The sequence below is a fragment of the Squalius cephalus genome (assembly GCF_949319135.1).
Source record: "Squalius cephalus genome assembly, chromosome: 10".
Classification (NCBI taxonomy): domain Eukaryota; kingdom Metazoa; phylum Chordata; class Actinopteri; order Cypriniformes; family Leuciscidae; genus Squalius; species Squalius cephalus.
The window spans coordinates 18,013,144-18,041,059 of record NC_137131.1 but is presented as its reverse complement, the minus strand read 5'-3'; the positions used below and the strand labels follow the sequence as shown (position 1 = coordinate 18,041,059).

At 36.6% G+C, this 27,916-nt stretch overlaps 3 protein-coding genes across 4 annotated transcripts; 2 read left to right on the top strand and 1 right to left on the bottom strand.

Annotated features, from left to right (window-relative positions):
* Positions 1–249: 249 nt before the first annotated feature.
* boka (BCL2 family apoptosis regulator BOK a) lies at positions 250–16,905 on the top strand. Of its 2 annotated transcripts, XM_079884262.1 has the most exons (5): positions 250–800; positions 2,457–2,585; positions 2,886–2,915; positions 6,903–7,066; positions 15,656–16,899. In XM_079884262.1, the coding sequence occupies exons 1-5, from the start codon at positions 581–583 to the stop codon at positions 15,779–15,781; spliced, it is 669 nt and encodes a 222-aa protein (XP_079740388.1). In that variant the 5' UTR covers positions 250–580; the 3' UTR covers positions 15,782–16,899. The 2 variants fall into 2 exon arrangements, with proteins under 2 accessions (XP_079740388.1, XP_079740389.1); XM_079884263.1 differs by lacking the exon at positions 2,886–2,915 and having other exon boundaries at positions 15,656–16,905.
* A 1,162-nt stretch (positions 16,906–18,067) lies between these two features.
* On the top strand, positions 18,068–25,622 carry atg4b (autophagy related 4B, cysteine peptidase). Its single transcript, XM_079884122.1, has 13 exons — positions 18,068–18,146; positions 19,466–19,567; positions 19,648–19,719; positions 19,832–19,930; positions 20,018–20,119; positions 21,144–21,216; positions 21,420–21,499; positions 23,075–23,274; positions 23,387–23,465; positions 24,069–24,214; positions 24,625–24,681; positions 24,775–24,865; positions 24,953–25,622. The coding sequence occupies exons 1-13, from the start codon at positions 18,137–18,139 to the stop codon at positions 25,024–25,026; spliced, it is 1,185 nt and encodes a 394-aa protein (XP_079740248.1). The 5' UTR covers positions 18,068–18,136; the 3' UTR covers positions 25,027–25,622.
* A 42-nt stretch (positions 25,623–25,664) lies between these two features.
* dtymk (deoxythymidylate kinase (thymidylate kinase)) lies at positions 25,665–27,632 on the bottom strand. Its single transcript, XM_079884123.1, has 5 exons — positions 27,349–27,632; positions 27,015–27,123; positions 26,829–26,919; positions 25,886–26,083; positions 25,665–25,795 (listed from the first exon to the last, which is right to left on the bottom strand). Exons 1-5 carry the CDS (start codon positions 27,476–27,478, stop codon positions 25,685–25,687), a joined length of 639 nt encoding a protein of 212 aa, XP_079740249.1. The 5' UTR covers positions 27,479–27,632; the 3' UTR covers positions 25,665–25,684.
* Between the last annotated feature and the right edge of the window lie 284 nt (positions 27,633–27,916).

The window sequence follows — 27,916 nt, the reverse complement described above, 5'->3', positions numbered from 1 at the left end:
GAAAGGGTCTACTTTGTGTATAGAACATTTATTTGTTATCTTTGTTCCTTGATTTATCACATTTTAGCTCTGTAAAAGAGGGGCGGACCATCAAAACCAAAACAGTTCTGGACTGGTTATCTTATCTCCGCCTTAACGGACTCCGGAGAGCTTTTCCATAGAAGGAGACGGACTTGATGTGCGCAGTCCATCCATACAGACCGAAGACAGGCGACACTCCGCCGCTGACAGATTCCCCTCGCTCGCGGGCTGCTGTGGAGAGAACAATACCCGAGCTTTTATTAAAAATGCCGATATTTAAGACTCTGAGGATTTATTGACTTACGAGAAATAGTAAGGGTAATCGATATCTGGTTTTCTGCTCTTTTTGGCCGCTTTTTCAGGTTCATGTCCATTCCAAGAGAAGGTGCGAACGAGTCTATAAATTAGCTATAAAAAAAAACCCCGCGAGTTTTCATCTTTATCCAGATCGTGTACGGCGTCATCCGACTTTGGAAAGAGAGGAGGGTGGAGAAGAAACACTTCCATACACGGTGAGAAAGGTGGAGGTTTGTTGTCAGCTGATTGCAATTCTCCACTCATGAAGGGCATGGAGATGTTGCGCCGCTCCTCAGTGTTCGCGGCTGAAGTCATGGAGGTGTTTGATCGTTCTCCCACGGATAAGGAGTTAGTGTCTCAGTCTAAAGTGTTGTGCAGGGATTACATTCACTCCAGACTCCACCGGGCTGGAATCGGATGGTCGAAACCAGAGCACGGATCCGGAACACTGGCTGAGGTGTCTTCAGTCCTGCTGTGGTTGGGTAGGACATCTGACGTTTCACTGATGTATATTAATGTTTATGGAGATTGCCATGGGGTTACATGTACTGTAGTGTAGTGCATGTATAGTAGCCTATTTGGATGCTATACAGTTTGCGAAAATTAACTACAAATAAAACCAAAAAACATGGTTATTGTAGTTAAACCACGGTAACCACAAATTAACCATGGTTTTGCTACATAAGCATAGTTGAATCATGGTATTTGTAGTAAAACTGTGGTTATACCAATGGTAATCAATCTGCCAAAAAACAAAACATGGTTACTACACTTTTACTACAATAAAACCATGGTTCATTTTTGTAAGGGATATACCACATAGGCTACTATATATACTGAAGTGTGAATATTTTTTATATTATGGTGCTAAATGGTCATGTGTATATATATATATATATATATATATATATATATATATATATATATATATATATAATATGCATATAGCCTAGGCTATATAGCCTACGTATCTGTTTGAGTTGTGGTTTGATTTACGGATGTTATATTTTAAGACTGAGTTAAAAGTGCAGAGAACTTCCTGTTAATTTTCATTCTTAATCTGTGCTTGTCTGGTTCATAAGAAAATAAATGGAAAATGGACCATCCATAATTGTTCTATGAACTTTCAGAAATGAAAATAAACACGTGTTTCTCAGCTTCCTCAAAGCCAAACGAAACCATACAATTGATTGTGTAATCACTTTTTACAACACTCTTACAAGGTTCGTCTGTGTCTCACCCATTGAAAAGTACTTTGCCTTTTGTACCATGTTAAATGTGTGTTTCATCCTTTTATGTCGTTGGACATTCTGAGCTCTTTCACAAGATTGAATGTTATATGCCTATCAATAACATTTAATCTCACATCATTTTGTTGATCAGACACATTAAGTAGCCTACCTTAAACATATCACATGACTTTCATCTGAGTTACTCTTAACTGTCATTTTTCTGCAAGAACCCGTTTTCTCCTAAAAGGGAGAAGCACAAGAATTTTAATTTGAGACAACTGTGTGACTGGGGGAGCTGCTTTTTATGGACAAGGCATGCAAACATGCAGATCATTATCACAAGGCAGATTGAGGGTTCCCCACCCACACTTAACCAGGTTAACCCTGTATTGTCTTGAAAAAGGTCCTTCGCACTTACATTAAGACGGATGATTCATGTGGGTGAGACACTCTTACAAATAAAAGTTGCAAAAGGGGGGTTTCACAGTGATTCCGTAGTAGAAGAACTATGTGAATTTTTTTTCTTAGCGTGAAGAACATAAAAAAAACCCTAAAGAACATTTTCCCACTATAAATTATTTGAAAGGTTCCATTGATTTTCTTTAAGGAACCATCAATGCCAATGAAGAGTGCAGCTGAGCATAGCTAAAGACTTATTTAACAGACAATTTCATCATCAGGACATTTCAGTGTAACAACAACGTTACATCCTTCCGTTAGCCTGCTTATATGACAGAATGACGATAGTATGAATAGTAGCAGGTTTTAAGGTTAGGTTGCAGTTCTTTTACACTGTCATTGTCAAGCTTCTCCAAATTAGTGATTTTATTCTGTAAGACTCGAGGCCTTTTCATCCCAATAGTTTGAGCCAAGGAAAGAAAACACATTTGTCTCTCTGTCTTCTAGGAGACGAGCTGGAGTACCTGCGACCCAACGTATACCGCAACGTAGCACGGCAGCTCAACATCACAATCGCCTCTGAGAGTATAGTCTCTGATGCCTTTTTGGCCGTCGCTGCAGAAATCTTCTCTACAGGTTGGTCGGTGTCCTCCTTGCTTGATACATTTAGTTTGGAAAACAGTCTAGATAAACTAATCGGTGCATCTGGTTCCAGAGATGTCCATTCATACTAAAAACAGCTTAAATGAATCTGAAAACCAATGAAACCTGGTTTATACGATATGCCTATGTTTTGTGTTTTATATCTAGGCTATATCAATTTTATATAAGTTTATATTTTTTTCAGACCCTTAAATCGATAGTTCACCCAAAAATCAAACAGACAACAACAACAACAAAAAAACATTGAGACATTTCTTCTTTTATGTTCCACAGAAGAAAATCGTAAAGGTTTACAACGTGAGGGTGAGTAAATGATGACATGTTTAAAAAAAAAAAAAATTGGGTGAACTATCCCTTTAAGTGACTTTACACGTGAGGGTAAAACTGGATCCATTCTGACATTTATATATACACAGAGACTTGACCCTGAGAGCACCATAAAATATGAATTTTTCTTTAAAGTAAACAGTGTCTGGGCACCATGGAAGTTATCATTCCTTTTGCTGCGTACTGTACTTTGCTCATATTTAGTGCAAACCTTTGAGATTCAGTTTTTTTTTCAAATGACTCAACCATTTAGTTCAAATGGTCAACCCTTATTTGCTCTCCCAGATTTAGAGTGTAGTAAATCATGGTCTTTTTTTCTTTTTTTTTCAACAATGGCAGCTTTTAAGATGTGCTGTAACTTGTTCGCCTCATTTCTCCAGGGAAACATTCTTTGCATTCTAATTATCAATTCATAATTGCTTGTGTTAGTCCAAGTACATCAAAGATTCCTCACTACACCTGGTGACACTCTTGCACCTCTTGTTTTTACACATACCTGTCCTCAAGCAGTGTAGCTGAGTTTGTGTGGTCATTGGTGTTCACTTTATTTATTTTTAACCCTGCGAGTGGCCTGTGATCCTTTTGTAGGGTTCTATATGACTGTGCACTTTAAAGAATTATTGTGCTTTTTTACATTTTAAGAGATAAGTGTAATATTTTCACACGATGCTTGATATATTTTAATTTCATTTATTTTCAGTATTTTATATATTTACCTTTGCTTTTGTTTTATTCTTGAGGCATTTCAATCATTTCTGCTTTTTCAATCATTCAGCTTTACTGTGACACTTTCTAAGACTGTTTAAAATAAACAATGGTGCAATTTCCAACATATTTTAATTAAACAATGTTATACATAGCATTTTAAAAAGAAAAGATGTATATTTTTCTTTTGTGGTTTTCATAATTCATGCTGGAGAAGTTTTTTTTTTTTTTTTTTTTTTTGCCCTGATGCATTGGTGTATTAAAATCTACTGAAATAAATACAAATTCTAAATAAAACAGGAGACCTGATTCTGTCAGGAGGAAGCATTTTAGCAGATCTTTTATCCTCAACTTAATCAAAATCAATAAAGCCATTAACAAGATTAGGTTCCTTGAAGTAGGCCTACATTTTCTCCAGAATGGAGTGCTAACTATAAGGTGTGTGAGCAGATTTGTGTCACGTGTTGAGTTTGTTTTTTGATCTGTTTCCCTGTATTGTTGATATTTGAGTTTCTTTGTTAATCTTCTAGTCTGTAAATTAGTTCAGGTCTCCATTCTCTCCCTCTTTGTTTCTGTAGTTGCAGATTGATTTGAGTCCTCAAAGTTTCTGTTAGTCCCTTGTCTTGCATTGTTTTATGTTATTGTGTTCGTGGTTAAGTTTTTCTGTGGTTTATTGTTTGGAATTTGTGGATTAAAGACTATTTCAGTGTTTATATCGTCTCGTGCTTTCATCTCAGCCGCCAACGGTGACAGTTTGTCAAGAGTGGGATTGTTGATTCATTCGTTCATTCAAAGATATTTTCAGTTGTTTTATTAAATGGGGTCAGAGGTCAGCGTGGTGATTGTTAGAATCTGCAACGCCTGCATAATTCCTTAGATACATAGTCACAACATAGAGGCAAGTTTCTAATTAAATGCGGGAAAATCCAGTTTAGTCTTTTTTTGGCAGTGATACTCCTTCTACTCTTAATATATAAAGTGCGTATCATATGCACGTGAAAACATGCATATATTCACGCAAAAAAACATTTTTTGCCACGAGAAATCAAATTTGTGCTATAGATACGCACTTTCATGAGATTGTGTTGAAATTATCAGTATTATCAATATTTCGAGTGTTATTGTGCATATAGGAATAATTGACTCCGGGTCGGAGTTATTATTTATTTTATTAATTACTTTTCAATAATTTAGAGTCATTTATTCTGCTTATAGCCTACTATGGTTACCACACTTCAAAACATTGTTCAGATCATGTATTTCAAGATATTTTTCAGGTTTAAGTCCTTAAAATGCTCATTTCTTACGCATCTAATCCCTAGCCTCCGTTGCTGATTAGTTCCGTAATTTTAGAGCTAGAAACGGAGGCTTTAGCCATTGATAAGAGCAACACTGACAACACACGACTATGTGTGTCCGTACTGTATGCGTGTGCATTTGAGTGGGAGAGAAGGCGGGATATATGCTCTTTCCGTACATAATAAAAACTTAATTTTGTGGTAAAAACATGGACATAATTTCTCGTTTTTATCCTATTGTTTACTATATTAATTTGCTTGGTCAGGGTCGTTGTGGGTTTTGGTTCTTTTGTTGTTGTAGGAGGAACTTTGAAATAACATGTGGCGAAGTGATATGGAATTGTAATGCGGTCAAGGCCCCTGAAAATAATTGCACACCTTAGAACGTTCGTCAACCAATCAGATTCAAGCATTCAACAGCCCTGAAGTATAAATTTAACTAATACATTGTCTTCATTTGATTAATACATGTCTTCATTTGAAACAGCATGTTGTAAACCAAAATATTCCGTCGGAATTGTGAACTCAACATGTAAACGTTCTTACAAGAGTCAGAGGGAGGAAATTGTGGTGTTTTCTGTTTATCTTGAACTTCAAACCAGCTTTTATCTCTTTTATTCCTCAATATGGTTTCCTTTTGCCTTTGTGTTTCCTGCCTTTGCTAGACTCCGATTAGGTTCCTGCCTGGGTTGATATGTTTATGTCTGGCCATTTGATGTTCCCAGGCGGGGTTTTGCGGCTTTATTACGTTTTGTTTAATTCCAGGCTGAAATGTTTGAAGGTTAGAGTAGTGTCCGTTTATCATTTTAGTTATCAGGATGCCTACTTGTTTGATGAAATGTAATAGTACAGATAGCCTTTTATTTAAATTCAGACCCGTGACCATAACATATTTACTGTATGATGGGGAAAAGCAAAGAGTCTACCTTTTAAACTACTGTTGTATTTCATGGTTATTATTATACATTTAAAAATGTGTCTCTTTATATATTTAAAAATATATAATTTATCAAGCTTACAAATGAGGCTAACAACTTACAGCCACACCTTATTACATTTAAAGGGATAGTTCACTCAAAAATGAAAATTGTGTCATCACTTACTCAACCTCGTGTTGTTCTAAACCTGTGTGAGTTTCTTTCTTCTGCTGAACACAAAAGAAGATATTTTGAAGAATGTCGGTAACCAGACAGTTGATGGACCCCATTGACATCCATAGTATTTTTTTTTCCACTATGGAAGTCAATGGGGTCCATCAACTGTCTGGTTACCGACATTGGTTACCGACATACGAACTATCCCTTTAAGGCATGTTGATATCATTTATAGGTTAGCCTACAGTCACAAATGAAACAAATGAATTTGCTCTGCTGAAAAAAAAAAGTCCTTGTGTCTTTCTGGCTGACACACCAGCTGACAGCTTGCCTGGCTGCCAATACAGTTATACAACAATACTCCACCCCTTTTTACAGTATAATAATGTTCTGTTAGAAATGGGGGTAAGGAATTATGTGTTTTAATGACTCACGTGGTTATGATTTTCAGTCCCACTATATATTAATTGTCATTATTAATCATTAAAATGACATTTCTTTAAATGAATCGTTTGATACAAAGCACTTATTTAGTTCTTACATGTTCTTATATTTCATAATTCATTTCTCTAATTACATTGACCCTTCCCTTACATCTTACCTACCCATACCACCAAACCTGTCCCTGGCCTGACCTTACCCATATCCGACCTCAATAGCAGTAAAAGTGTTTTGTACATAACAATTAAAGTTTTTTTTTATGTAAGTACAAAGTAATTAGAGCCCTAATATGAAGTGTGACCTGACTTTCATACACACTTCCACCAGCACACACAAATATAAGCTGTCATTGGTATGAATGAAAGTATGTTGAAAAGGACACTTTGTTTGATTATATTTATGTCAATCTCTGTTTCTCTGTACAGGTGTAACATGGGGGAAGATTGTGTCTCTGTATGCAGTGGCCGGAGCTCTTGCTGTGGACTGTGTTCGGCACGGGCATCCAGCAATGGTGCACACCATTGTCGACTGCATGGGCGAGTTTGTTCGCAAGAGCCTTGTGTCGTGGTTAAAGAGGAGAGGAGGCTGGGTAAGAAATAAATCTATTAATTTAGTACAATTAATTAGAATATTTATGCATTTAATCATCCCTTCACCCGGCCCAAACATACATAATACTTGATTCTGATTGGTCATTCGCTGTGGCATTCAGCAGGCAATTTCCTAATATTCGCTGTCGTCCATCATATGTGGCTCATGTTTATCAGACCGCTCATTTGGGTAACTGAAACTCTCTCTGTTTTCTCGTATCATGCCGTGGACTCGCTCTCTCATTTCATACAAGCACAACTGGTGTTACCTTGCATCTCAGTTATCAAATGTAGTGAAAATGACCACAAAGGACCAATTTCTAGCCTGACTGTTTTGTACATTGTAATAAACTTTTTTTATGTTGTTGTGGACTATTTTTTAAAGCAGAAGCAACAGCTTATTTTATATACATATCTAGTTATTTTATATATCATACTGTATAACTAGTACTAGTCAAAAGGATGATTTGGATAAATTTATAGATCAAATTCTACTTTTATAACAACATAGTATTCCATTGTAAGAGTTTAACACGACGCAAGTGTTTTTTTTGCTAGTTTCAGTCTGACGCAGTTATCATTTTCACGTCCTGCGCCACGTTATTTAAATATCAAATGCATCTGTGCCCATTTGTGTGCCCATAGACGTGTTGGTCTGAAAACGAGGTGTGTTCTGGTGCATTGTTGGCACGTTGCTATTTTGAGGCAACAGCAATAGACTGCGCCATTGACCAACTGAAACCTGGACTAAAGTCAATGGTGCAATATATATATATATAATTTTTTTTTTTTTTTTTTTTTTTTTTTTTTATGAGCGCGTTAATGTGTGCCTAGACGGGTCCACAACGCACGTACATTCTGCTTATTAAACACACAGGGACGTACAGCAGCACACAAACATGCCAAATATTTAAAATAAAAGGATCACAATGTAAAAGATTATTATTGTGTACATAAAGAAATGGTGGAATCCGTCTTGTCTCGTATGGTCTGTTGGCGCATTTTTACCTCGCGCACGAGCAATTCAGTTTGCGCTCTGGAGACGCGTTCAGTCTTTCCACTATCAAATTCCGTCATGTAAATAGCGAATCTGCCATGGCGCGAGCGCAACTGGCATTTAAAGGTGCCGTAGAATGGATTATTTTATTATTTTATAATGTTTCCTGGGGTGCCCTTATAATGTTAGTATGTTTTTTAGATCAAAATTTGTTATAATTTAGAAATAAAAGGCATATTTCCTAGCCTAATTTCATCCATTGATTTGAACACTCTGTTTGAAGGGGCGTGTCTGCTGTGAGACTTCAGTGTTGTTGCCCTCTGCTGTGATTGGTTGACATGCTTGCATATGAAATATCTGGCGTTACATGTAGAACTATCTGGAAAACTTTTACTATTACAGCTTTTAGGGGAGAGTGGGGTAAAATGAGCCAGTGGGTAAGTTGACCCACCCCCTGTTTCTAGGCAACTATGCACATTTGGTGTCATGGGACCATACATTTTGAAGGACTCCATCATTTATATATTGCTGTGAAGAGGAGAAGCACATGGGACAAGAGGGAAGTTGTCTTTTCCACAAAAACACCTTTTTTGCTTGTTAAAGTAAATTTTCTGCATTTCAGGTATATTAGCCGTTTTGTCAAAGCAAATTGATCTAGGTCTAAAGTTGTGTATGGTACATGTTGGTGATTTGTCAACATTTAAAACCATGTGAATCATTAAGCTAAAGGTTATCCTGAATTGCTAAGCTAGGCCGTTTTTACCAAAATGGTGGCTATGGGGCAAAGTGAGCCAGATGATGTGGGGTAAATTGAACCAGTGGTTCAACCTTTTTGAAATGGAGAAAATCGACTAAATTGTGTTGAAATAAAATGTCTTTGTATAAGCAACATATTAAACTGCAATTAACATTTATATGCCCTAATATTTCATAAAAACAATACATTCGGCCGAAATATGAAAGACAATATTTTGTTGACTAGTTTTGGATAAATTATAAAGTTTTTTAAAATAGACTACTGCCACGTCAAACAAGCTTTTGTTTAGCAATTAGCAATTGTTGTTATATATATATATATATATATATATATACGGACAGTATTTATTTATTTTTTTGTCAAAAATAAAGTCATCAACTAAGATGTTACTATAGTATTTGTTCCAATGTAGGCTATATTCAAATAAATGAATACATATAGTAAAATGTAGGCCTATAATTTATTTTTTACAAAGAAAGAGTACACTTGAAATATTGTTGAAATTGTAATTGTTGTTGTAATTGTAATCTTTTTAATAAAATAGCAAAACATATATTTACAAGGTAGATGTAAGCTAAATCTTAAAAGGTCAATATAAGCCTTCTCTTTAAATTATTTGTATCGTGCTTTATATTAGTGACACATTTGGGGAGAAGATTTTGTTTTTTTAATAACCATGAATAAACATTATTCTCTCAAAAATACAAACATGTACATACATGTTGCTCACATATTATGGTAGCCCTGTTTTGTGCTAAATAGTGCATTTACACCTTTGCCATTAATATGTGTATAAGCAACTGAAAAAAGCACAAATGTCAGGGCATTTCAAAACATCCCAAGGGCCCCAAAAACACCTCAGACCCCAGAGGGTTAACATTGTTTAGAAAGGTAAGTGTGTTATTAAATTATTATTTTAAAGAGGCAAGTTTTTTTTAATTTTATGCTTGCATAAAAAAGTGAAAGATAGGATGGTCAGTTTACCCCCAGATGGCTCAATTTACCCACTGACTGGGATCAACTTACCCCTAGCCTGGGGTAAGTTGAGTCACATGAACACTTTTTTTTCTGAGGTCATATTTTCAAGGCTCTTTGTCATAGGTGCATTTTTTAATTTTCAGTTTATAGGCAACATCCCAAATTAACAGTGGATGTCTTCATTGTACTTCTGTCTCAATTTCCCTTGCCTTGAGATCCACATAAGTAAAAACTGGCTCATCTTACCCCACTCTCCCCTATACGTTTTTACCAATATTATCTGCCTGCAGAGCCGGAGGCTGCATTTTCAGGACCCCACTTCTAGGACCGCATTTCTAGGACCCTAGTTTTTTGTGACAGCGCCACCTACCGACTCGGAGAACCGCAGTCTCAGGAACGCATTTCCAGGACCCTAGTTGTGCCAGGCAGTATTTCCACCCACCCAGTTTTAACTACATTAGAGTTTTACAGTTTTATTACACCCAAATACTACTTTATTTATTGCAATTAAACCTGGTTTCTAGGAATGTTGAGAAATTATTGGGTCTAGCATAATATAATAACTCAAGTAAAATAAACAAGGAATCATGTTATAGTCTTTTCAGTCACTAGATCGACCACATTTTCAAGTATAGAGGGAAGACAAGGATGACTCTGGGGGGTAGATTGTGTATATTTTACAAAATAATATATCACACCTCAACTTGAACACACTAAATATTTTACAAAATAATATATAACAACTGAACTTGCACACACAACATATTTTACAAAATAATATAATAACTGAACTTGCACACACAAAATATTTTACAAAATAATATATAATAACTGAACTTGAACACACACAAAAACAAATTTGTTCATGATGTGGACCACAAACAGAACTTCATGGACAACATCACTGACTCCTAAGAGAGAGAGAGAGAGAGAAAGAGAAGTGAATTAAATAAGGAACATTTAGTTGAACATGTTCTACTCTTTTTTTTTTTTTTCTTAGTTACCAAACAGTGCACACATATCAATTAATGTTCATAATACTATTATTGCATACTGTTCAAAGATTTGAAAAAAAAAAAAGGTTTTGATGTTGTGGGAACAAAGGTTCTAGAAACACTCATGTCAATAAAGCCCATCTCAACTGAGAAATCTGAATAGAAATAACATTGACACGACTTTTTTTTTTTTTTAAATGAACGTGCTAACAATTCATTTTCAAGCATTAGAGGCTAAATACTATGGCTATGCATTCAAGACTATTTATTTAGCAAATCACCATCACGTTTGCTACGTTAACTTTCCAATTAAATGCATCGCAATTGTAAAAATGTATTCGCATTTGATACTCACACTCTGATTGTCATCCATCTTCGCTGGTCCTCTAATTCGGTAGGTGGCGCTGTCACTAAAAACCTAGGGTCCTAGAAATGCGGTCCTAAAAGTGGGGTCCTGAAAATGCAGCCTCCGGCTCTGCAGGCAGACCCTACTCGTTTTTACTATTACAGCTATCGGGATTAACGAATCATGAGAAGTTTTTTAAGTATTTAGATTTATTCCAGCATTGAGCAGATGACAGCCTGTTGATCGCGTGAATGAAGATCTTATCACTGCAACGCGATTTACTGATGCATAAACAGTGTTGAACGACTTTGAGAGAAAGATTATCTGTCTGAACTTGAACAATTACACATCAGAAATTCACATAACCCACTGGTTCTCCAGAGGCTCGGATGAAGGAACTAAAAAAATACTTTTGTGTTCATTTGTACATCCAAACACTGAGCAACTGCCATGCTTCGTTCGCTCGTTTGCAAGCCACGATGTCTCTCGAGGAAAAAACAATATATCGCGCTGGATCTAGATAACACAGTGTAAATTATCGTTAATAAAATCACTACTTACCGCTTGCGGGAATATAACGTTAGTTGAAATTGCCCCCTTCGTCTGTTTGAGACGCCGAGAGATGCCTGGCTGCTTGATATTGTTCCAGATTAGAAAAACAGTCCGTGGTGAAATGGGCAGAGCAACTAACAACTTTGAATTAAACTGTAGCGGTATCCGATTATAGATAGATCTGCCATTTTCCCTATGATCCTCGCTTGTTTCTTCACCTGCAGAACTTCTGATGATTCGGCTGCGCAGTTCCGCCTGGCACTGAGCATGGGCTGGCATATGCAAATTTTTAGAGGCGTACATATTAATGATCCCAACTGTTGCGTCACAGTCGGTGTTATGTGGAGATTCGCCTGTTTTTCAGGGGTGTTTTTCAAAAACGAGATTTAAATAAGAAAGAGAAAACTATGGTGTTTGAGACTCACTGTATGTCATGTCCATGTACTGAACTCTTGTTATTTAACTATGCCAAGATAAATTCAATTTCACATTCTAGGGCACCTTTAAAGGGAATGGGAGATGAGACTCTGATTGGTTTAACGCACGTGAATCCCAAAACACACCCATTACTCGTTATGAGAATAGGGACAACCCTTTTAGACCATGCGCCTGGCGCGCCGACCATTTTTCCCGTCGTTAAACTAGCAAAAGTGGATTCGGACACGCCCTAAGTGAACTTGCGCCCTGCGCTTTAGACCATGCACTTAGATCTTTAAAATAGGGCCCAAAAAGTCATACGTGTTTGGAACAACATTAGGTGAGTAAATGATGATAGGGTTATAATTTTTGGCCACTCAGAGTTAATAAAAGTAGCATTGTGCTGTCTGTTTATATAACCAAGCTAAGGCCAAGAGTGCAGACTGCTGCTTTTCCATCTTTGTTCAGTGTGTAGACAGAATGTGAAGGGTTCATGCAGCTTTTGGGGGGAAATCTGATCAATCTCTCTGAAGACCAGCACAGTTCAGCGAACCTGTTGAATGAGGAGCTGTGCTGGTATGTGCGTCTGCTTTGGCAGGGCATGTCTGTGGTGTCTGTTCTCATTAGACTGTCTCTGTTCAGGCAGATTCGACATGGCACTGTGCCAGAGTCATAACTGCCTGGACTTACAGTAGGTCCATATGCAGCTCTTACACCTGCTTTTGACTTTTAGATCAAACCATTAGATATTAGATATAGATATTAACCTCCTAAAACCCAGCAAAAAAATATCCATATTTATTTATTTGGCAAAATGCTATACCGATCCATCGCGGCATGGACTCTACTAGACCCCTGAAGAAGGTGTTCTGTGGTATCTGGCATCAAGACGTTAGCAGGAGATCCTTCAAGTCCTGTAGGTTTGTTGGTGGAGCCACTGTGAATTGAACTTGTTGGTGGAGCCACTGTGAATTGAACTTGTTGGTCACAGATGTTAATTTTGATTGAGATTGGGGAATTTGGAGGCAATTGCAAGACCTTGAACTCTTCATTGTTCCTCAAACCATTCCTGAACTATGTGTGCAGTGTGGTAAAAGAGACCACATCCACCAGGCAACACTATTGTCATGAAGGGGTGTATCTGGTCTACAACAATGTTTAGTTTAGTATGTGGCACGTGTCAAATTTACGTCCATATGAATGGCCGGACCCAGGGTTTTCCAGAAGAACGTTGCCCAGAGCATCACACTTCCTCCACCGTTTTGTCATCATCCCATAGTGCATCCTGGTTCCATCACTTCCCCAGGCAAACAGAGCCACACGTACACGGCCGTCCACGTGACGTAAAAGAAAACAGGACTCATCGAACCAGGCGACCTTCTTCCCCTGCTCCAAGGTCCAGTTCCGACACTCATGTGACCATTGTAGGCCCATAACCATCATTAAAATTTTGTGTGACTTGTGCCACAGTAGACCTTCTGTTGGCTCGGACCATACGGGATAGCCTTTGTTGCCCTCGTGCATCAATGAGCTTTTGGCGCCCAACACCCTGTCGCCGGTTTGTGGTTTGTGCCTCCTTGGATCACTGTTGGTAAATTCTCACCACTGCTGACCGGGAGCAACCAACAAGCCTTGACGTTTCAGAGATACTCTGACCTAGTCGCTTGTCCCTCGGTCAAAATCGCTCAGATCTTTATTCCTGCCCATTCCTCCTGCATCCAACACGTTGATTACGAGAACTGATCGTTTGCTTACCATCTAATCTACCCAGACCTTAATATGTGGCCTTGTCAGGAGATGATCAATGTTATTCGCTCATAGTGTTTTGGCTCATCAGTGTACACAGATTATTATTGTGAGTAATAACATGTCGAAAAATATTTTAATGTTGTATTTTTTAGGGATATATTTAATAAGAACATAGTTCTAGGATAAGTTTAATGTTTGTTTGTTCTGTTTTATGACTTATTTAGAAAGTGAGAACAAAAAAGAAAACAATCAGGACTAAGGATCAACTTTAAAATTATTTTATGTTCAGTGGTGGATGTACTGTACTACATGAAAAAATGCTGGTTCAATTTGGGTGAGTGTAATGGTTGCCTCAGGCGAAATCATTCTCAACATTTTTCAATGTGTTCTTCTTGGGAGTGACCTGATTTTTTTTTAACTGCTGTTTTTGTAAGACATGGGCACACCTACAGACTGAATCTGAAAACAAGGACTTTATCATCAGGAGCACTAAGTGAAAGTATGTGTAAAGCAGAAGCCGGTTAGACTGTATTTTACATTGTTGTTGATGTGAGTATGTGGGCACTAGTGTCTACGTGCCATGTTGAGGATTTTGCTCTGCGGGATTGCCCTTGGAGCTGAATGAAAGGCCACACACACACACACGCACACACAGAGAGATACACAAAAACGCCACTGAGTAAGATCTTTTATAATTAAAATTCCTAATTAACGGATGTCCCCATCTCTTAGTGCCTTCATTATCTATAAAAAAAATCAGTAAGATTTTTTTTTTTTTGGAAGAAATGAAATGCAAGGATGCATTACATTAATAAAAGTGAGCTTAAAGTCATTTCAAAATGTTAAAATATAATATAATATAATATTAAAAATTCTATTTCAAACTTTCAATTCATCAAAGAATCCTGAAAAAAGTCAGTTTTCACAAAAACATTAAAGTCACACAACAATTTTCAACATTGAATAGAATAAGATTTTTTTTCTTGAGCAGCAAATCAGCACAGATTTATGAAGGATCATGTGACACTGAAGACTGAGGTAGTGGTGCTGAAAATTCAGCTTTGCCATCATACAGGAATAAATAAAAAATGGGGTCGTTCTGCATTGTAAATGTGTTTAAATCTAACCACTTCATATCTGTGTAGGTGTTAGTGTGTATGTGTGCACATGTGTGTATGTGCATGTGAGTGTGTTCTGCATTGGTGATGTTCTATAGGCTCATGCCTTCATTTGCGTGTGTGTTCGTTCTGGATTGTGTCAGATTTTGTATTACTAATTTTTTTTTTTTTTTTTTTTTTACATATAATAAAAGAAATCCCCATTTTCCCCCATTTCACTATTTTTTTTTTATTTTTTTTTACAACCACATAAACTCTTCAAATCCAGTATAAAAAACATTGTGTGTATTCCAAGTTCAAGTGTGACAAAAGTCCTAAGGTCTTGGTTCACTCCGATGAACACTCAATTTTTTTTAAATTAAAAGAAAATAAATTTTGGGTCAGAATGACCCGAAGAGAACATAAGGGAACTGACTATCCCGCTCAAAACAAACTGAACTTTAATACTCTGAACATCAAGCTAATTTGGAAATTTATAACATTTGGCCAACCCTGTAAAGCTGCATGCTGAAATATAACGTGTTTAGACTACTGAATGTTGGCTTTGGCTTAAAAGGCACATACTTGAGTGCATACTGAAGTTCCTTTTCCTTTTGTTATTACCAGATGAACTCAGAGAGATGTATATATTTCATATATTTAATTTATATATCTAAATATTTTCTTTGCTCTCTTACAGGCGGACATCACTAAGTGTGTAGTCAATACAGACCCCAGTTTTCGTTCTCATTGGTTGGTGGCAGCTGCCTGTGCCTGTGGTCACTATCTCAAGGCCGTGGTCTTCTACCTGCTGAGAGAAAAATGAAGAGCAGGATAAACAAGTGACGGACAGCTGAACGCTTCAGCAGGGGTTTCTAGTCACTGCTTAAGCCTTTCACTGCTCTTATTAATGTGTTTACACTTGCACAACGTTTGCACTTTGGTAACCTTTTACAATAAGGTCTCGTTTGTTAACGTTAGTTAAATAACTAGTTCAGATGAACTAACTATGAACAATATATTTGTATAGCATTTAAGCTTTGTTAGAAATCCAATTGTTCATTGTTTGTTCATGTTAATTCGAGCGCATAAACTAATGTTAACACACATGTATTAGTAAATGTAGGCATTAACATTAAGATTAATAAATGCTGTAGAAGTGTTGTTCATGTTGACCAATTTTGTTTAAAAGGATATTGAGCTCTAAGATGAACCGCTATCTTTAAGGTTTTATGTGTTTAACCTGGCCTTTTGCACTCTAGGCATTCCTTGCTGTTACCATTTTTTTGTATTGAACCTAATGTTGATTTGCAGAATATCTAGGCCAGCGGGAGAGGAAATTATTGTGACCTTTGAATTTGTGTGTGAAATAGAGTGTTCATGTACTTGGATTAATGCTGCCTAGTCCAATGTTGTCTTATTGTCAAAGTTTCTCTGATTGTTAATACATTTTTCACTGTCTTGAGTGGTTTTGATGCTCTAAATGCAGATTACTAACAATCAAGCTTAAAAAATCCAACTGCAATCCACAATGCAGGGTAAAAAAAAAAAAAAATGACCAGGAGTTCCAAAGTACTGAATGTAAATGGCTGTAGGAGAGATTTGGGTTGACTAAAAAGATAAAACATTTCAGTTCATGCCATATTTCAAGTCTGGACCTGTCAACTATGTCATAGTGTTGTCTCTCTTTTGTTGTAATTTATTTTTGTGTCATTTTTTCACCTTACATGTGGTGTTGTTGGTGCCGCCTTGAACAATTTGTAAAATATCATGGAGCCATCACTATATTAATAACTTAACTTGGTGTCTTAAAATTGTTTTATTGTTTTGTTCTCGTGTATTGTTCAGTTTATAACAAATAATTATGTGGAAAACTACACATTGTTTTGTGTATGCTACACTGAATGTATGCTGAATAAAAATATACTTTTTTGTTTTTTCCAAAAATCTATTTGCTGTGCTTTTCTTGCGGTAGAAACAGAATAACATAATAATAAAGCCTTTATGCTGATAATTCTACACAACATTAGTGTAATTGGTGGAAGCCGAGTGGGAGGAAGCAGTTTAGATCAGATAGAATAGTTTAGAGATATTGTTACTATGGTGATCAATCTCAACATGTGGTTTCCCTTACCCAGACTTTGAGAACACAGACATGAATTAAAATAATGGGTCATACTGATTTACTGCATAAACACAAAGCATATTAATGCAAGTGATTGCATTTTCACCTACTATCATAGATATTGGGAGAAATTGAAGACTATGATGGTCTGTGTTCATTAAGAAAAATGTTAAAGCAAATTATTCCTAATATGATCCAGATTATTTTGTCTGTAATCACTGAGTAACTGTGTGAACCTGAAAACTTTTTTTTTTTTACTTCAACTTTCTGCCTAATAATTTCCAGTTGCTACGCCTCACTGACACCTAGTGGCTGTAAATGAAACTACAGGCGCTCAATGATTAAAGTTATCACAAAGGACAAAGGTGTAAACGATTTAGCTGATATTGTTCTTGATTTTCATAAACTATCCAGTGACAGACTTTGATCTACAAAACTGAATACGCGTGATGATGAGTCAGCCTCCTGTCACATACTTGTGTAGATTATATTTAAAACTGATTTAAATAAATCAATGACAAAAATGTGGGTTTGTCAAATCTGTTCAATTTCAAAATCACGTCTGGGACGATGAAAAAACAAAAACTATCATAAGTTTATTAAATACTATAGAACGGCTCAGGGCTCAGATTTTAAAAATGCATGCATTTATTTAGATATGTATCTAGTTAAATGTAGTTTTTGCACAACAACATGACATGTCAGAAATAGCACATTTAGACAGAGAATACACTTTCACGGCTGTTTCCCGGCGTTTGATGATAAATATCAAATTCAAAACAGTAATGCCAATACTGATTATGCACATTTATGTAGCGTTACATTCCACAACTCTTTATTACTCTAGTTAGCTTGTTTATATCTGCTTCCCAGAGAAGACAACACGTCCCGCCTTAAAATAAATTCTATTGGTTAAAAACATCACCAAATACATAGAAGGTATTTGATTGGTTACCGCAGGAATTACGCTTTCTGACCAAAGCGGAAGTGACTTTGTATTGGTCAGTACAGTGTAAGGAACACTCAACAAACAAGATAGGCTGAATCACTGTCGGGATGGATGCAGGTAAGAAAATCGCTGGAAAACAATTTGTTTTATATTTCGCTCATCTGCCCAGATGTCATGAAATTGTTAAAAAGCAAAATTCTTCTTTCGACAACCACCTACGCGCCTGTTATTGGAGAGGCCGCCTCTACAGTTTGGGATTTTGTCGTTAAATATGGTACATAGATGTCCCAACTGGACAGTAAAACAGAACAGTCTGCTGTCAGATTAGGGATGGACACTGTTTTGTCTTCTAGATGTCACTGCACCAAATGCCACGGCCATCCGTTAAAGCTGCCTGTGTTTTAGAGTCCATTGAGCTGCATTGTTGAGCATTATATGAGCGTTCCAGCGCACGAACGATACTGTTGGGCTGTGGACGCTTTTGGGATGTTGTCCGTGTCGTCTGTTATCAAATTTCTGCCTACTCTAATAATCTGTTTGCCAGTAACATTTATCACAGGGACTTTTATGCACTGTGCCGTGTCTTTAACCCTTTGATGCATGACATCCGTTACAATTAAAGGAATAGTTCACCGAAAAGTGAAAATTTTGTCATGACTTACCCTCAAGTTGTTCCAAACCTGTATGAGTTTCTTTCTTCTTTTGAACACAAAAGAAGAACTTTTAAAGAATGTTACCAACCTTATTTTGTGTTCAACAGAAGAAAAAAACTCATACAGGTATGGAATAACTTAAGGGTAAGTAATAACAAAATTTAAAAAAAAAATTGGTGAACTATCCCTTTAACTGCCGTTTTACAAAGTTAAACATACAGTAACTTACACAGCGGTACAGTGAAATTGGTGGGGGGGAAAATCAGGTGTCACTTTATAATAATGTTCAGTTTGTTAACATTAGTTAATGGATTAGGTATCAATCAACAATACACTATAATTAAGTATTAATCTAAGTTAATTGGTAATTCATTTTTTTATTATAAAAAATGGTTAATTTACAAATCTTGAAACTGTTAAAATGTATATGTAAAATAATAATTAACCGTAACAAATGATCTTTGATTAATAAATGCTTTATTTGTTGCATGTTTTTATCATGAAACAATATCTTTTATTACATTTGACAGATGTGAAACTCCCTCAAAATACATCATATTTGAAAACACAAAAAGATTGGCAGTGATTATATGTAAAATGTTAAGATATATTTGTTTCTTTTGTGATAATTATAAAAACGTTTGCATCGGATGGTTAGGCCAACTAAAGAGACTAAAAAAGGTGCCAAATTATGTTTTTGTTTTTACAAATAATTTTTTATATTTCTGTTGGTCTGTGTAAGTGGTTTAGCTTCCAGTTGATCATTGGCTTTTCCCCCAACAGCTACTCTCACATACGACTCATTGCGCTTTGGAGAGATCGAAGATTTCCCGGAGACCTCTGAGCCTGTCTGGATTTTGGGAAAGCAGTTCAGTGCTCTGACAGGTAATAAATTGGTGGACATTGAAGGTTTTGTGCTGCTGTGTTTGGTTCTTGTTGGTAACACGATGTTCTTCGTGTCCCAGAGAAAGATGATATTCTGGCAGACGTCACCTCACGTTTGTGGTTCACGTACAGAAAGAACTTTCAGCCAATTGGTGAGATTCAAAGTCATCAATCCTATTCTTACCGTCCAAGGACTGCATTTAATTATTCGTACGGATAGATAAATCTGTTTAGTTTGGTTTGTTAATGGAAGTAATGTTACAGGTGGCACTGGGCCCACTTCAGACACTGGTTGGGGCTGCATGCTTCGATGTGGACAGATGATTCTTGGGGAGGCCTTGGTCTGCAGGCACTTGGGTAGAGGTAAGGCTACCAGATTTGAAAACTGGGATTGGTGATTATGAGGTCTGCTGAAATCTGAGATGTAATGTGTGTTGTATGTTTTATTAGACTGGAGATGGATTCCAGGTCAGCGGCAGAGAGCAGAATATATCAGTATCCTCAATGCCTTCATTGACAAGAAGGACAGCTATTATTCCATCCATCAAATAGGTACTACTCCTTATCTATCTATCTATATTATAGGAATAGTGTTAATTTAGGGCTGTCGCGAGTTGGTCTTGGGAGAGTCTTGTTTTACACTTCATGCATGTGTATTGAATGTTACACAAGTTAATAAGGATAACAAGAGTGAATAATGTATTTTTTCCTGTCAACTGGCTCTTTTTTTACTTAAGACACTGTGTACCATTGTGATTTGGACAGAGTCTCAGTAGATTTGCACTAAACAAGCCTAAATTGACAGTGAGTGAGAGAGAGCGATCGACTGAGAATGTGCGATTACCTGTGTCTGTCTTTCTTCAGGTCGTCATATATTTGTGAAAAAAACGTTTGCCATGTCCGAAGAGGAAAGCGATATCTTTGTTGTTTTGAACTATTAGTTGAATTAACTCATTGATGTTTAATGTCTCACTCTTCCCGCCACCTAGTGGCCTAACAATGTAACTGCACTGACTGACAGCCTGTCTAGAAGGTGTCATGCAGAGACGAGCACAGTGCTGATACTGGTGAAATATCAGCAGAGAAAGCCTCTTGTCCAGTCAGATTCGAAGAACGGAACTAACTGTTATACCCCAACAAGCTTAGCTTATTGTCAGGGTTATGTTCTGTTATATAGACCCTTATTTTGACTTTCTGTTCTGTTTCCTTTAGTTCTTGTTTCCCTGCTCTGTTTAGTTTCAGTTTCATTGGTTACTGATTATGTCCTTGTTTGTTCCTATAGTTATGTATTAGTTTCACATGTCTAGTTTACTTTGTTCTACCCCTGTTTATATAGCCCTGTGTTTCAGTTGTTCTTTGTCAGTTCTTGTTTATGCTTTTTGTGGTTTGCATGATTCTCCTGCGTGTTCGTTCAGAGTGTTTGGATTATTAATAAAGCATGTTCTGTCCTGTTCTGAACACATTGTAACACTTATCGCAATGTTGAGCCACTCAAAATTACCGTAAGGAAAATTTACCACGACAGCCCTCTTGACAGGTACATTACTGTGGATGACATGGCTTGTTCTTTTTCCAGCTCAGATGGGTGTAGGTGAGGGAAAGTCTATAGGCCAATGGTATGGTCCAAATACAGTGGCACAGGTACTCAAGTAAGTTGGCCAAGTCAAATTAAATATATCTATTTTTTTAATATAATTATTATTCAAATATATATATATATATATATAAAAAAGTAATTTTTAGTCATATGAAATATAACTGTAAAAGACTATTGAAGCTAAGTAATCTTTAAATAAACTATTGTGCTTTGCTGTATTGGAATAAACCCATCTAAACTTTTATGCCCATCTAGGAAACTGGCAGTATTTGACTCCTGGAGCCGACTGGCAGTTCATGTAGCTATGGACAATACTGTGGTCATAGAGGAAATCAGTGAGTTTTCTTTCATAGTGCCCACATGTAATCTGCAGCCTTCTTTTGCACTAATTTAGAGGGGATTCTGTGGAATGGATTTGAGCTGACTATACTTTACTCTTATTAGTAGCTGAAAACATGATATAATTAGCCAGGATATTTAAAGGGATAGTTCACCCAAAAATGAAAATTCTGTCATTACTTACTTACCTCATGTCATTACAAACCTGCATGACTTGTGCTGACTAACATGAAAGAATATAAAGATAGAGATGACAGAATTTTGAGTCAATATATACATGTATATTATATAATATCACAATCTGACATGCCTCTTCTGACTGATTAGTGGATTCTTTTTGTGTGTGTTTGTTTTTGATTGCAAATTAGGGTTAGTACACAACAGACCAATTAGAACACATTTTCATCACAGTTGGTTTATAAATAAATATTGTTCTAAGTGAATTAATTGATTTATCTGCTATACAATGCCTTTTTTGTTTCAACACAAATGATTTCCACAACCAAAGATGATGTTATTATTTTTTAAATCACTTGCCTCTGCAACTTTGCAACCCCAAATTAAATATAATTATATTCAATAAAAAAACAACAAATTTAATAACTGAATGTTAATTTTAGCCAGTAGATATGTATTTGTTCCCTTTCTTTAGTATTTTGTTGAACCAGCTTCAGAGATATTACAACTATCAGCCTTGGGTCTCTCTTAATTTTGCACAATGTGAGCCATATTAGCTCATTCCTCTTTGAAAAATCACTCAAACTGTACCAGGTCATTCAGCAGTTCATTCTTGCAGAGATGTTGGGTGAGATTGAAGTCAAGACTGACTCAAGGGCATTCATTTCTTCATTTTAAGCCACTTCAGTGTTACTCAGTGTGCTTTGGGTTGTTGCCCTACTGAAACGTCCTTAGTTTATACTTTCTGGGAAAAGGGAGTAGGTGTTTAGCAGCATTCATCAATCTTAAGAAGACTGCCAGTGCCTGCTGCTGAAAAGCACCTCAGTAATATAACAATAACACTACCATCAGCATATTTCACTGTGGGCATGGTGTTACCTGGCTAATGTGCAGTGTTGGATTGTACACCACACAAACAACTTTGTGTTTGAGCCAAAAGTTTTACTTTAGTTTAATCAACCCACCGGGCTTTATTTCATGTCTTTTGTTTTTACAGATGACAGCTTTTTCTTTATCAATTTCCCCAAACGCTCTTTTTTTTGTGCGGTAGCTTGAAGGTGGTTGTCCCATAGAAATCTTTTGTAACTTGGACAGAGACCGTAGCTCAATTACTGCAAATGTAAACATACCTAATGACTTTTGAAACTTGGTCAAAGTGTCTTAGATATGTTAAGTTTGGAGAATTGTGAAATTGCACAAACCGTGTTTTTAATCAAGGTTGTACTACTGTACCTTTTTTTTTTTTTACAGGACTGCCATTATGTGTGTATCAGATGTTTTTAGTGTAAGGAAAATATAGACTTGAGAAGGAAATTCTGACTTCACAATTGTCCTAATTAGCCAATAAATGACTACGGTATTTGATAATGGTTGTTTGTACTGGCTGTCCGTAGAGAGGCTGTGTATGCCGTGGCTGGACTTCGACAGGGGTGCATGTGCGGTTTCAGACGAGCCTCTGGAGATGAATGGTGATCGGGAGGGGGCTTGTGCTCTGGCAGAAGAGGAGACGGCTTTATGGAAACCCCTTGTTCTGCTGATTCCTCTGAGACTGGGCCTCAGTGATATCAATGAAGCTTATATTGAACCACTCAAGGTAAATCTATAACATCATCTGATGTATGAATAGATGTTAACACTGTTAAGTGTGAGTAAAATGTCATCTACTATAGCTTTGGTGTTGGGCTTTATTTTCATCTTATCCACAGCAATGCTTCATGATGCCTCAGTCTTTAGGAGTAATAGGTGGAAAGCCAAACAGCGCTCACTACTTCATTGGCTTTGTAGGTGAGCAGGTTTTCTTAAAGCTAAACCTATAAAAAGTCTGTTCTCAACTGGTGGCTCGTGACCCAAAATGGTTTACCAGTCCTTCTGATGAGAATCTAAGATGACAGGGAAAAACAAACAATACAAAATGCAAAAAATAGGTGCAGCTTCTCATTTATGGTAGTTTGGATGGCAAAATAAGTTTGCTTATTAAACTTATTCGCATTACACCTTTTCGCGTGCGAATCAAAATTTACGGTAATTTGCAGCAAATTCGCCTGGTTTACAATTTTGAAAAACGTACATATTATTAACTCCGTATGCTGAAATAATGTACAACCCAGACTACATTAATTTAAATCTGGTTTGTCAATCAGTGTGCTTAATGCTATAAATATTTTTTTTAATACTCTAAACACAATGACATTTTTGTTTGTGTATTACAAACCATTTTGTGTTGGGACGCCACTTCATGTCCAATGTAAAATATGAGTTGAGAAGCACTACTGTTTTACTGGGAGGTTTATCGGTGTAGTAGAGATTAATTCAATGTTAAATGCTGAATGGCAGCATATTGTGTTTCAAACGGCTTCATTATATTTTCTTATTGATGACGCCTGGCAGGTGAGGAGCTCATTTATCTAGACCCCCATACAACTCAGCCAGCTGTGGACCCAAGTGAAGGGGGTCATTTCCCAGACGACTCCTACCACTGCCAGCACCCTCCCTGCCGAATGCACATCTGTGAGCTTGACCCCTCCATTGCTGCTGTAAGTATAGCTTGATGCAGAAAAAAATGAATTCTTCATTTCAGTATCCTTTATGTCCACCTAGTAGTACTCAACTGAGGAACCAATCTGAGCCCATCAGTGTCCACAAAAAAACAAATGTTACTTGATCACCAAATCAGCATATTATGATTTCTGAAGGATCATGTGACACTGTATTCACATTATACAGCTGCATATGTAGAAATATGTATTTATTCTTAGATTATCATTCCATTTTCCTCTCAGTTGTCTGATATCAAGAGTATAACAAGTGCTCATTTAGCTTGGAAAACTTTGGGATTAAATTGGTAAATACAGTTGTTGTTGTTGTTGTTGTTGTTAGGTGTCAAAAACAGTAAAAAGTCATTTCCTTTGAATAACAGTCATCTATGCCAAATTTTGTCCATCAGGGCTTTTTCTGTCAAACAGAGGATGATTTTGATGACTGGTGTGCACAGATTCGTAAGGTACTTGAGCCAAAAATGGCTTCTTTTTTTCATGGTCTCCGTTCATGTTTGTTCCTCTGGCTCACTGGCCACTTTTGTTTTTCCCTTGCACAGGTTTCTAACTGTAGAGGTCTTCCTATGTTTGAATTAGTAGACAGTCAGCCATCTCATCTAATTGGCGCCGATGTAATTAATCTTACTCCAGGTAATCTCTAATACTGCTTGTTCATAGATTCAGAATTTTAAGATTTACGTTTATAAACACACACCACGTGTTATTTTTCCTTAACAGAATTTTCGGATTCGGACCGGCTCGAGCGCTTCTTTGATTCTGAGGATGAAGAATTTGAAATCCTGTCTTTGTGAGGAACAGTTGCATTTGCCAGACTTTCAGAGTTCTGTGGTAAAGCCTCCTCAGAGGAAAGAGAAGAATACCATTGACGTCCAAGGCCACTGTGGAATAGTCACCTGCGTCAAAACACACAGCTTTCTTCTTTAACAGCTATATTGACTGCTCTGTCACCCTGAGTGAGCCGAGGTCAGGTTTCATGGTCACAGGCACTCAGGACCATCAGTATGTATGTACTTTGTCGCATTTACGTGTATCCATATTGAGTCTTAACGCTATAGATTAATTTTTAAGTGATATGGTGCCTTTTTACCCCCTTAACTTAAACACAGGTTTGCGCATAACACATTTTATGGTTTCGGTTAGGAGACTTGCTAATCAAATTTGATTCAGCATTTACTCTCAACCAATGGAAGTCAGTGAAATTTTGGACCTGTATCAAATTGTAAATGACAGCTAAGGAAGCTTGGTTCATTTGCAGACTGGGTGGGATTGCTCGTGTAATTATACAAGAATGAGTTTGTCTTCATGTTTAAAATCTCTGTATACACAAGTTTATTTTATGAATATTTATTTAATCATTAAAAAATAAAAATGTCTTAGGTTTTTCCACTATTCAACAGTGACATAAAAACAAAAGAAAAGTTTAAGGTTTGGGAGCAGGTGGAGATCTGTTCACTTCCACAGCTCTCCAACTGGCTGATTCTCAGCTAAACTGATGATGTTTTCACTTAAAAGCTTAATATCTTTGTGCACCTCTTCTATGGTCCTTGCAGCATCAATCACCTAGACGAAGAAAGACGCAAGATTACACTAATTTAAAGATAGTTACCTACTGTAAATGTGCAATAATTAGGATTACACTAAATAAATCACCTTCCAGTTGACTGAGGAATCTTGCATGAGCTCTTCGAACCTTTGTGAAACTGTGCGTTGGAAAGCGCTCGTCTCATACCGTTCAGTTCCATATTCTCCACGGTTTGCCGCCGTACTAGGGTTGAGTTGCAGAAACATCACGAGGTCTGGTTTTGGAAGGCCCACATCTGGATTCATGCACCACTCCAGAGAGAAGCCCTGAACATGTAAAACAACTAATTAATGTCTCTACATCAGCTTAGGTTCAGATCCTGTTAACTGTTCCAAACAAAAACTGTAAAATAACTTTGAGCATTTTAAGAATATACACTACATTAAAAAAAATAATAATAAATTGGGGTTTGTAAAAATGGTTTGGTAACACTTAACAATAAGGTTTCATTAATTAACAATAGCTAATGTATGGTCTAACAATGAATAAAACCTTTGTTACAGTATTTATTAATCTTTGTTAAATGTTAGTTATAAAAATAGTCGTTTTTAACTGTTAACTTATAATTTTAATGTATTTTGAAATTAACATTAATTTAGATTAATAAATGCTGTAGTTGTTCATTCTTAATTCATGTAAACTTAAGTTATTAACTAATGAAACCTTATGGTAAAGTGTTACCAGTGTTTTTGAGATGACTCTTCTGCTCACCAAGGCTGCATTTAATTGATCGAAAATACAGTAAATCATTGTGAAATAATCTTTTAAAATAACTTTTCTATTTTAATATTAGAAAATGTAATTTATTCCTGTGAATTTTCTATAGCCATTAGTCCTGCATCATATCATATCCTTCAGAAGTCATCCTAATATCCAACATTTCTTCTTCATATCAATGTTGAAATGTTATGTTACTGTTGGTGGAAAATGATAAATTTAGGATTCTTTGATGATTTTTGTTTTACTCTCCCTGTATATGTTACAGTTACATTGAAGTATAACAACACTCACAGGCTTGGCACTAGTAAAAGCCACTCCTGAAAACGCATAGCGGTCCACCACTAGATTAATCCCTTGTTCCAACTTCTGTTTCATCAGAGGCCTGAAGTCAGAAAACAGATCGGTCGAATGATACATCAATGAAACATTCCTGTGCATGCACTTCACTGTATTAATAAAACTGGAGTGATAACCTACACCATTTCCCATCGGTTTGCAGAAAACAGCAGGTGAACAGTGTGATCCTCCAGATTACTCTTCTTCTCTAGGTATGAACTGATGAGTTGACCAATCTTGGTGGTTCGGTCTGTGTAGAAAACAATTCATCCTCAGTACATGAAAACAAGATCCCAGTGAGCTGCCATGTGTGAAGTTAGTAACTTAATAGGTGTATGTTTCCTGTTATTTTATATGTATTTTTGTATACATTATGTTTATAAACAAGAGCTGCAAATATTGCGGGATGCTTCACTATCACGTTATTATTTCATAGTCTGTCTAGATAAAGCTCCACAAAAAGCCTGGTTTTCACCTGGAAATCGCATAATTTCTGCCGCTCGTCCGCTCTCCTGTAACGCCTGTACAAGTGTTTGGCATTGCGTAGTTTTCCCAGCTCTGTCAACTCCTTCCAGAACAATCAAAGCTCCTCTTCTGCAAGACATGGCTCTTGAAAACAACTGAAAATGTGGAACAGTAGGGAGGAAATGCTGGCACTGGTTAGCAAATCAATCCAAGGCCGTGGTCTCTTTACGCGGTTCTTTTCTCAAAAAAAATAAAAACACCCTAAACATCGTCCTATCGTCCTCCCACTTCTACGGTGTCCGCGAAGGTACACATGATTCTTCACGAATCCGAACTCCCTTGTCAGTGAAGAGTGTTTTTTTTATTTTTTTTATCCATCTTTATCTAAGGTTTCATTATATCATCCACAGACATTAGGGTTTGGCAGATGTAATATATTATTTATTTACTTACTTACTTAAAGTGTATTTAAGTATTCATTTTAAGCATTTATGCCTTTATTGATTTTTTAATGTCTGAATGCACATCAAATATGTAACTTATTTTGATGTAAATGTTATATATTAACAAAACGTTAT

Excerpts from the sequence above, each read along its gene's own strand:
- boka (XM_079884262.1), top strand. The coding sequence starts at position 581 with ATGAAGGGCATGGAGATGTTGCGCCGCTCCTCAGTGTTCGCGGCTGAA. Across the intron at positions 801-2,456 it reads TTCAGTCCTGCTGTGGTTGG|GAGACGAGCTGGAGTACCTG; the intron begins GTAGGACATCTG and ends TCTGTCTTCTAG. Across the intron at positions 2,586-2,885 it reads TGCAGAAATCTTCTCTACAG|AAGAAAATCGTAAAGGTTTA; the intron begins GTTGGTCGGTGT and ends TATGTTCCACAG.
- dtymk (XM_079884123.1), bottom strand. The coding sequence starts at position 27,478 with ATGTCTTGCAGAAGAGGAGCTTTGATTGTTCTGGAAGGAGTTGACAGA. Across the intron at positions 27,124-27,348 it reads AGAAATTATGCGATTTCCAG|ACCGAACCACCAAGATTGGT; the intron begins GTGAAAACCAGG and ends TTTTCTACACAG. Across the intron at positions 26,920-27,014 it reads GCAAACCGATGGGAAATGGT|GCCTCTGATGAAACAGAAGT; the intron begins GTAGGTTATCAC and ends TTCTGACTTCAG.
- atg4b (XM_079884122.1), top strand. Across the intron at positions 21,217-21,419 it reads ACAGTGGCACAGGTACTCAA|GAAACTGGCAGTATTTGACT; the intron begins GTAAGTTGGCCA and ends ATGCCCATCTAG. Across the intron at positions 23,275-23,386 it reads CTTATATTGAACCACTCAAG|CAATGCTTCATGATGCCTCA; the intron begins GTAAATCTATAA and ends TCTTATCCACAG.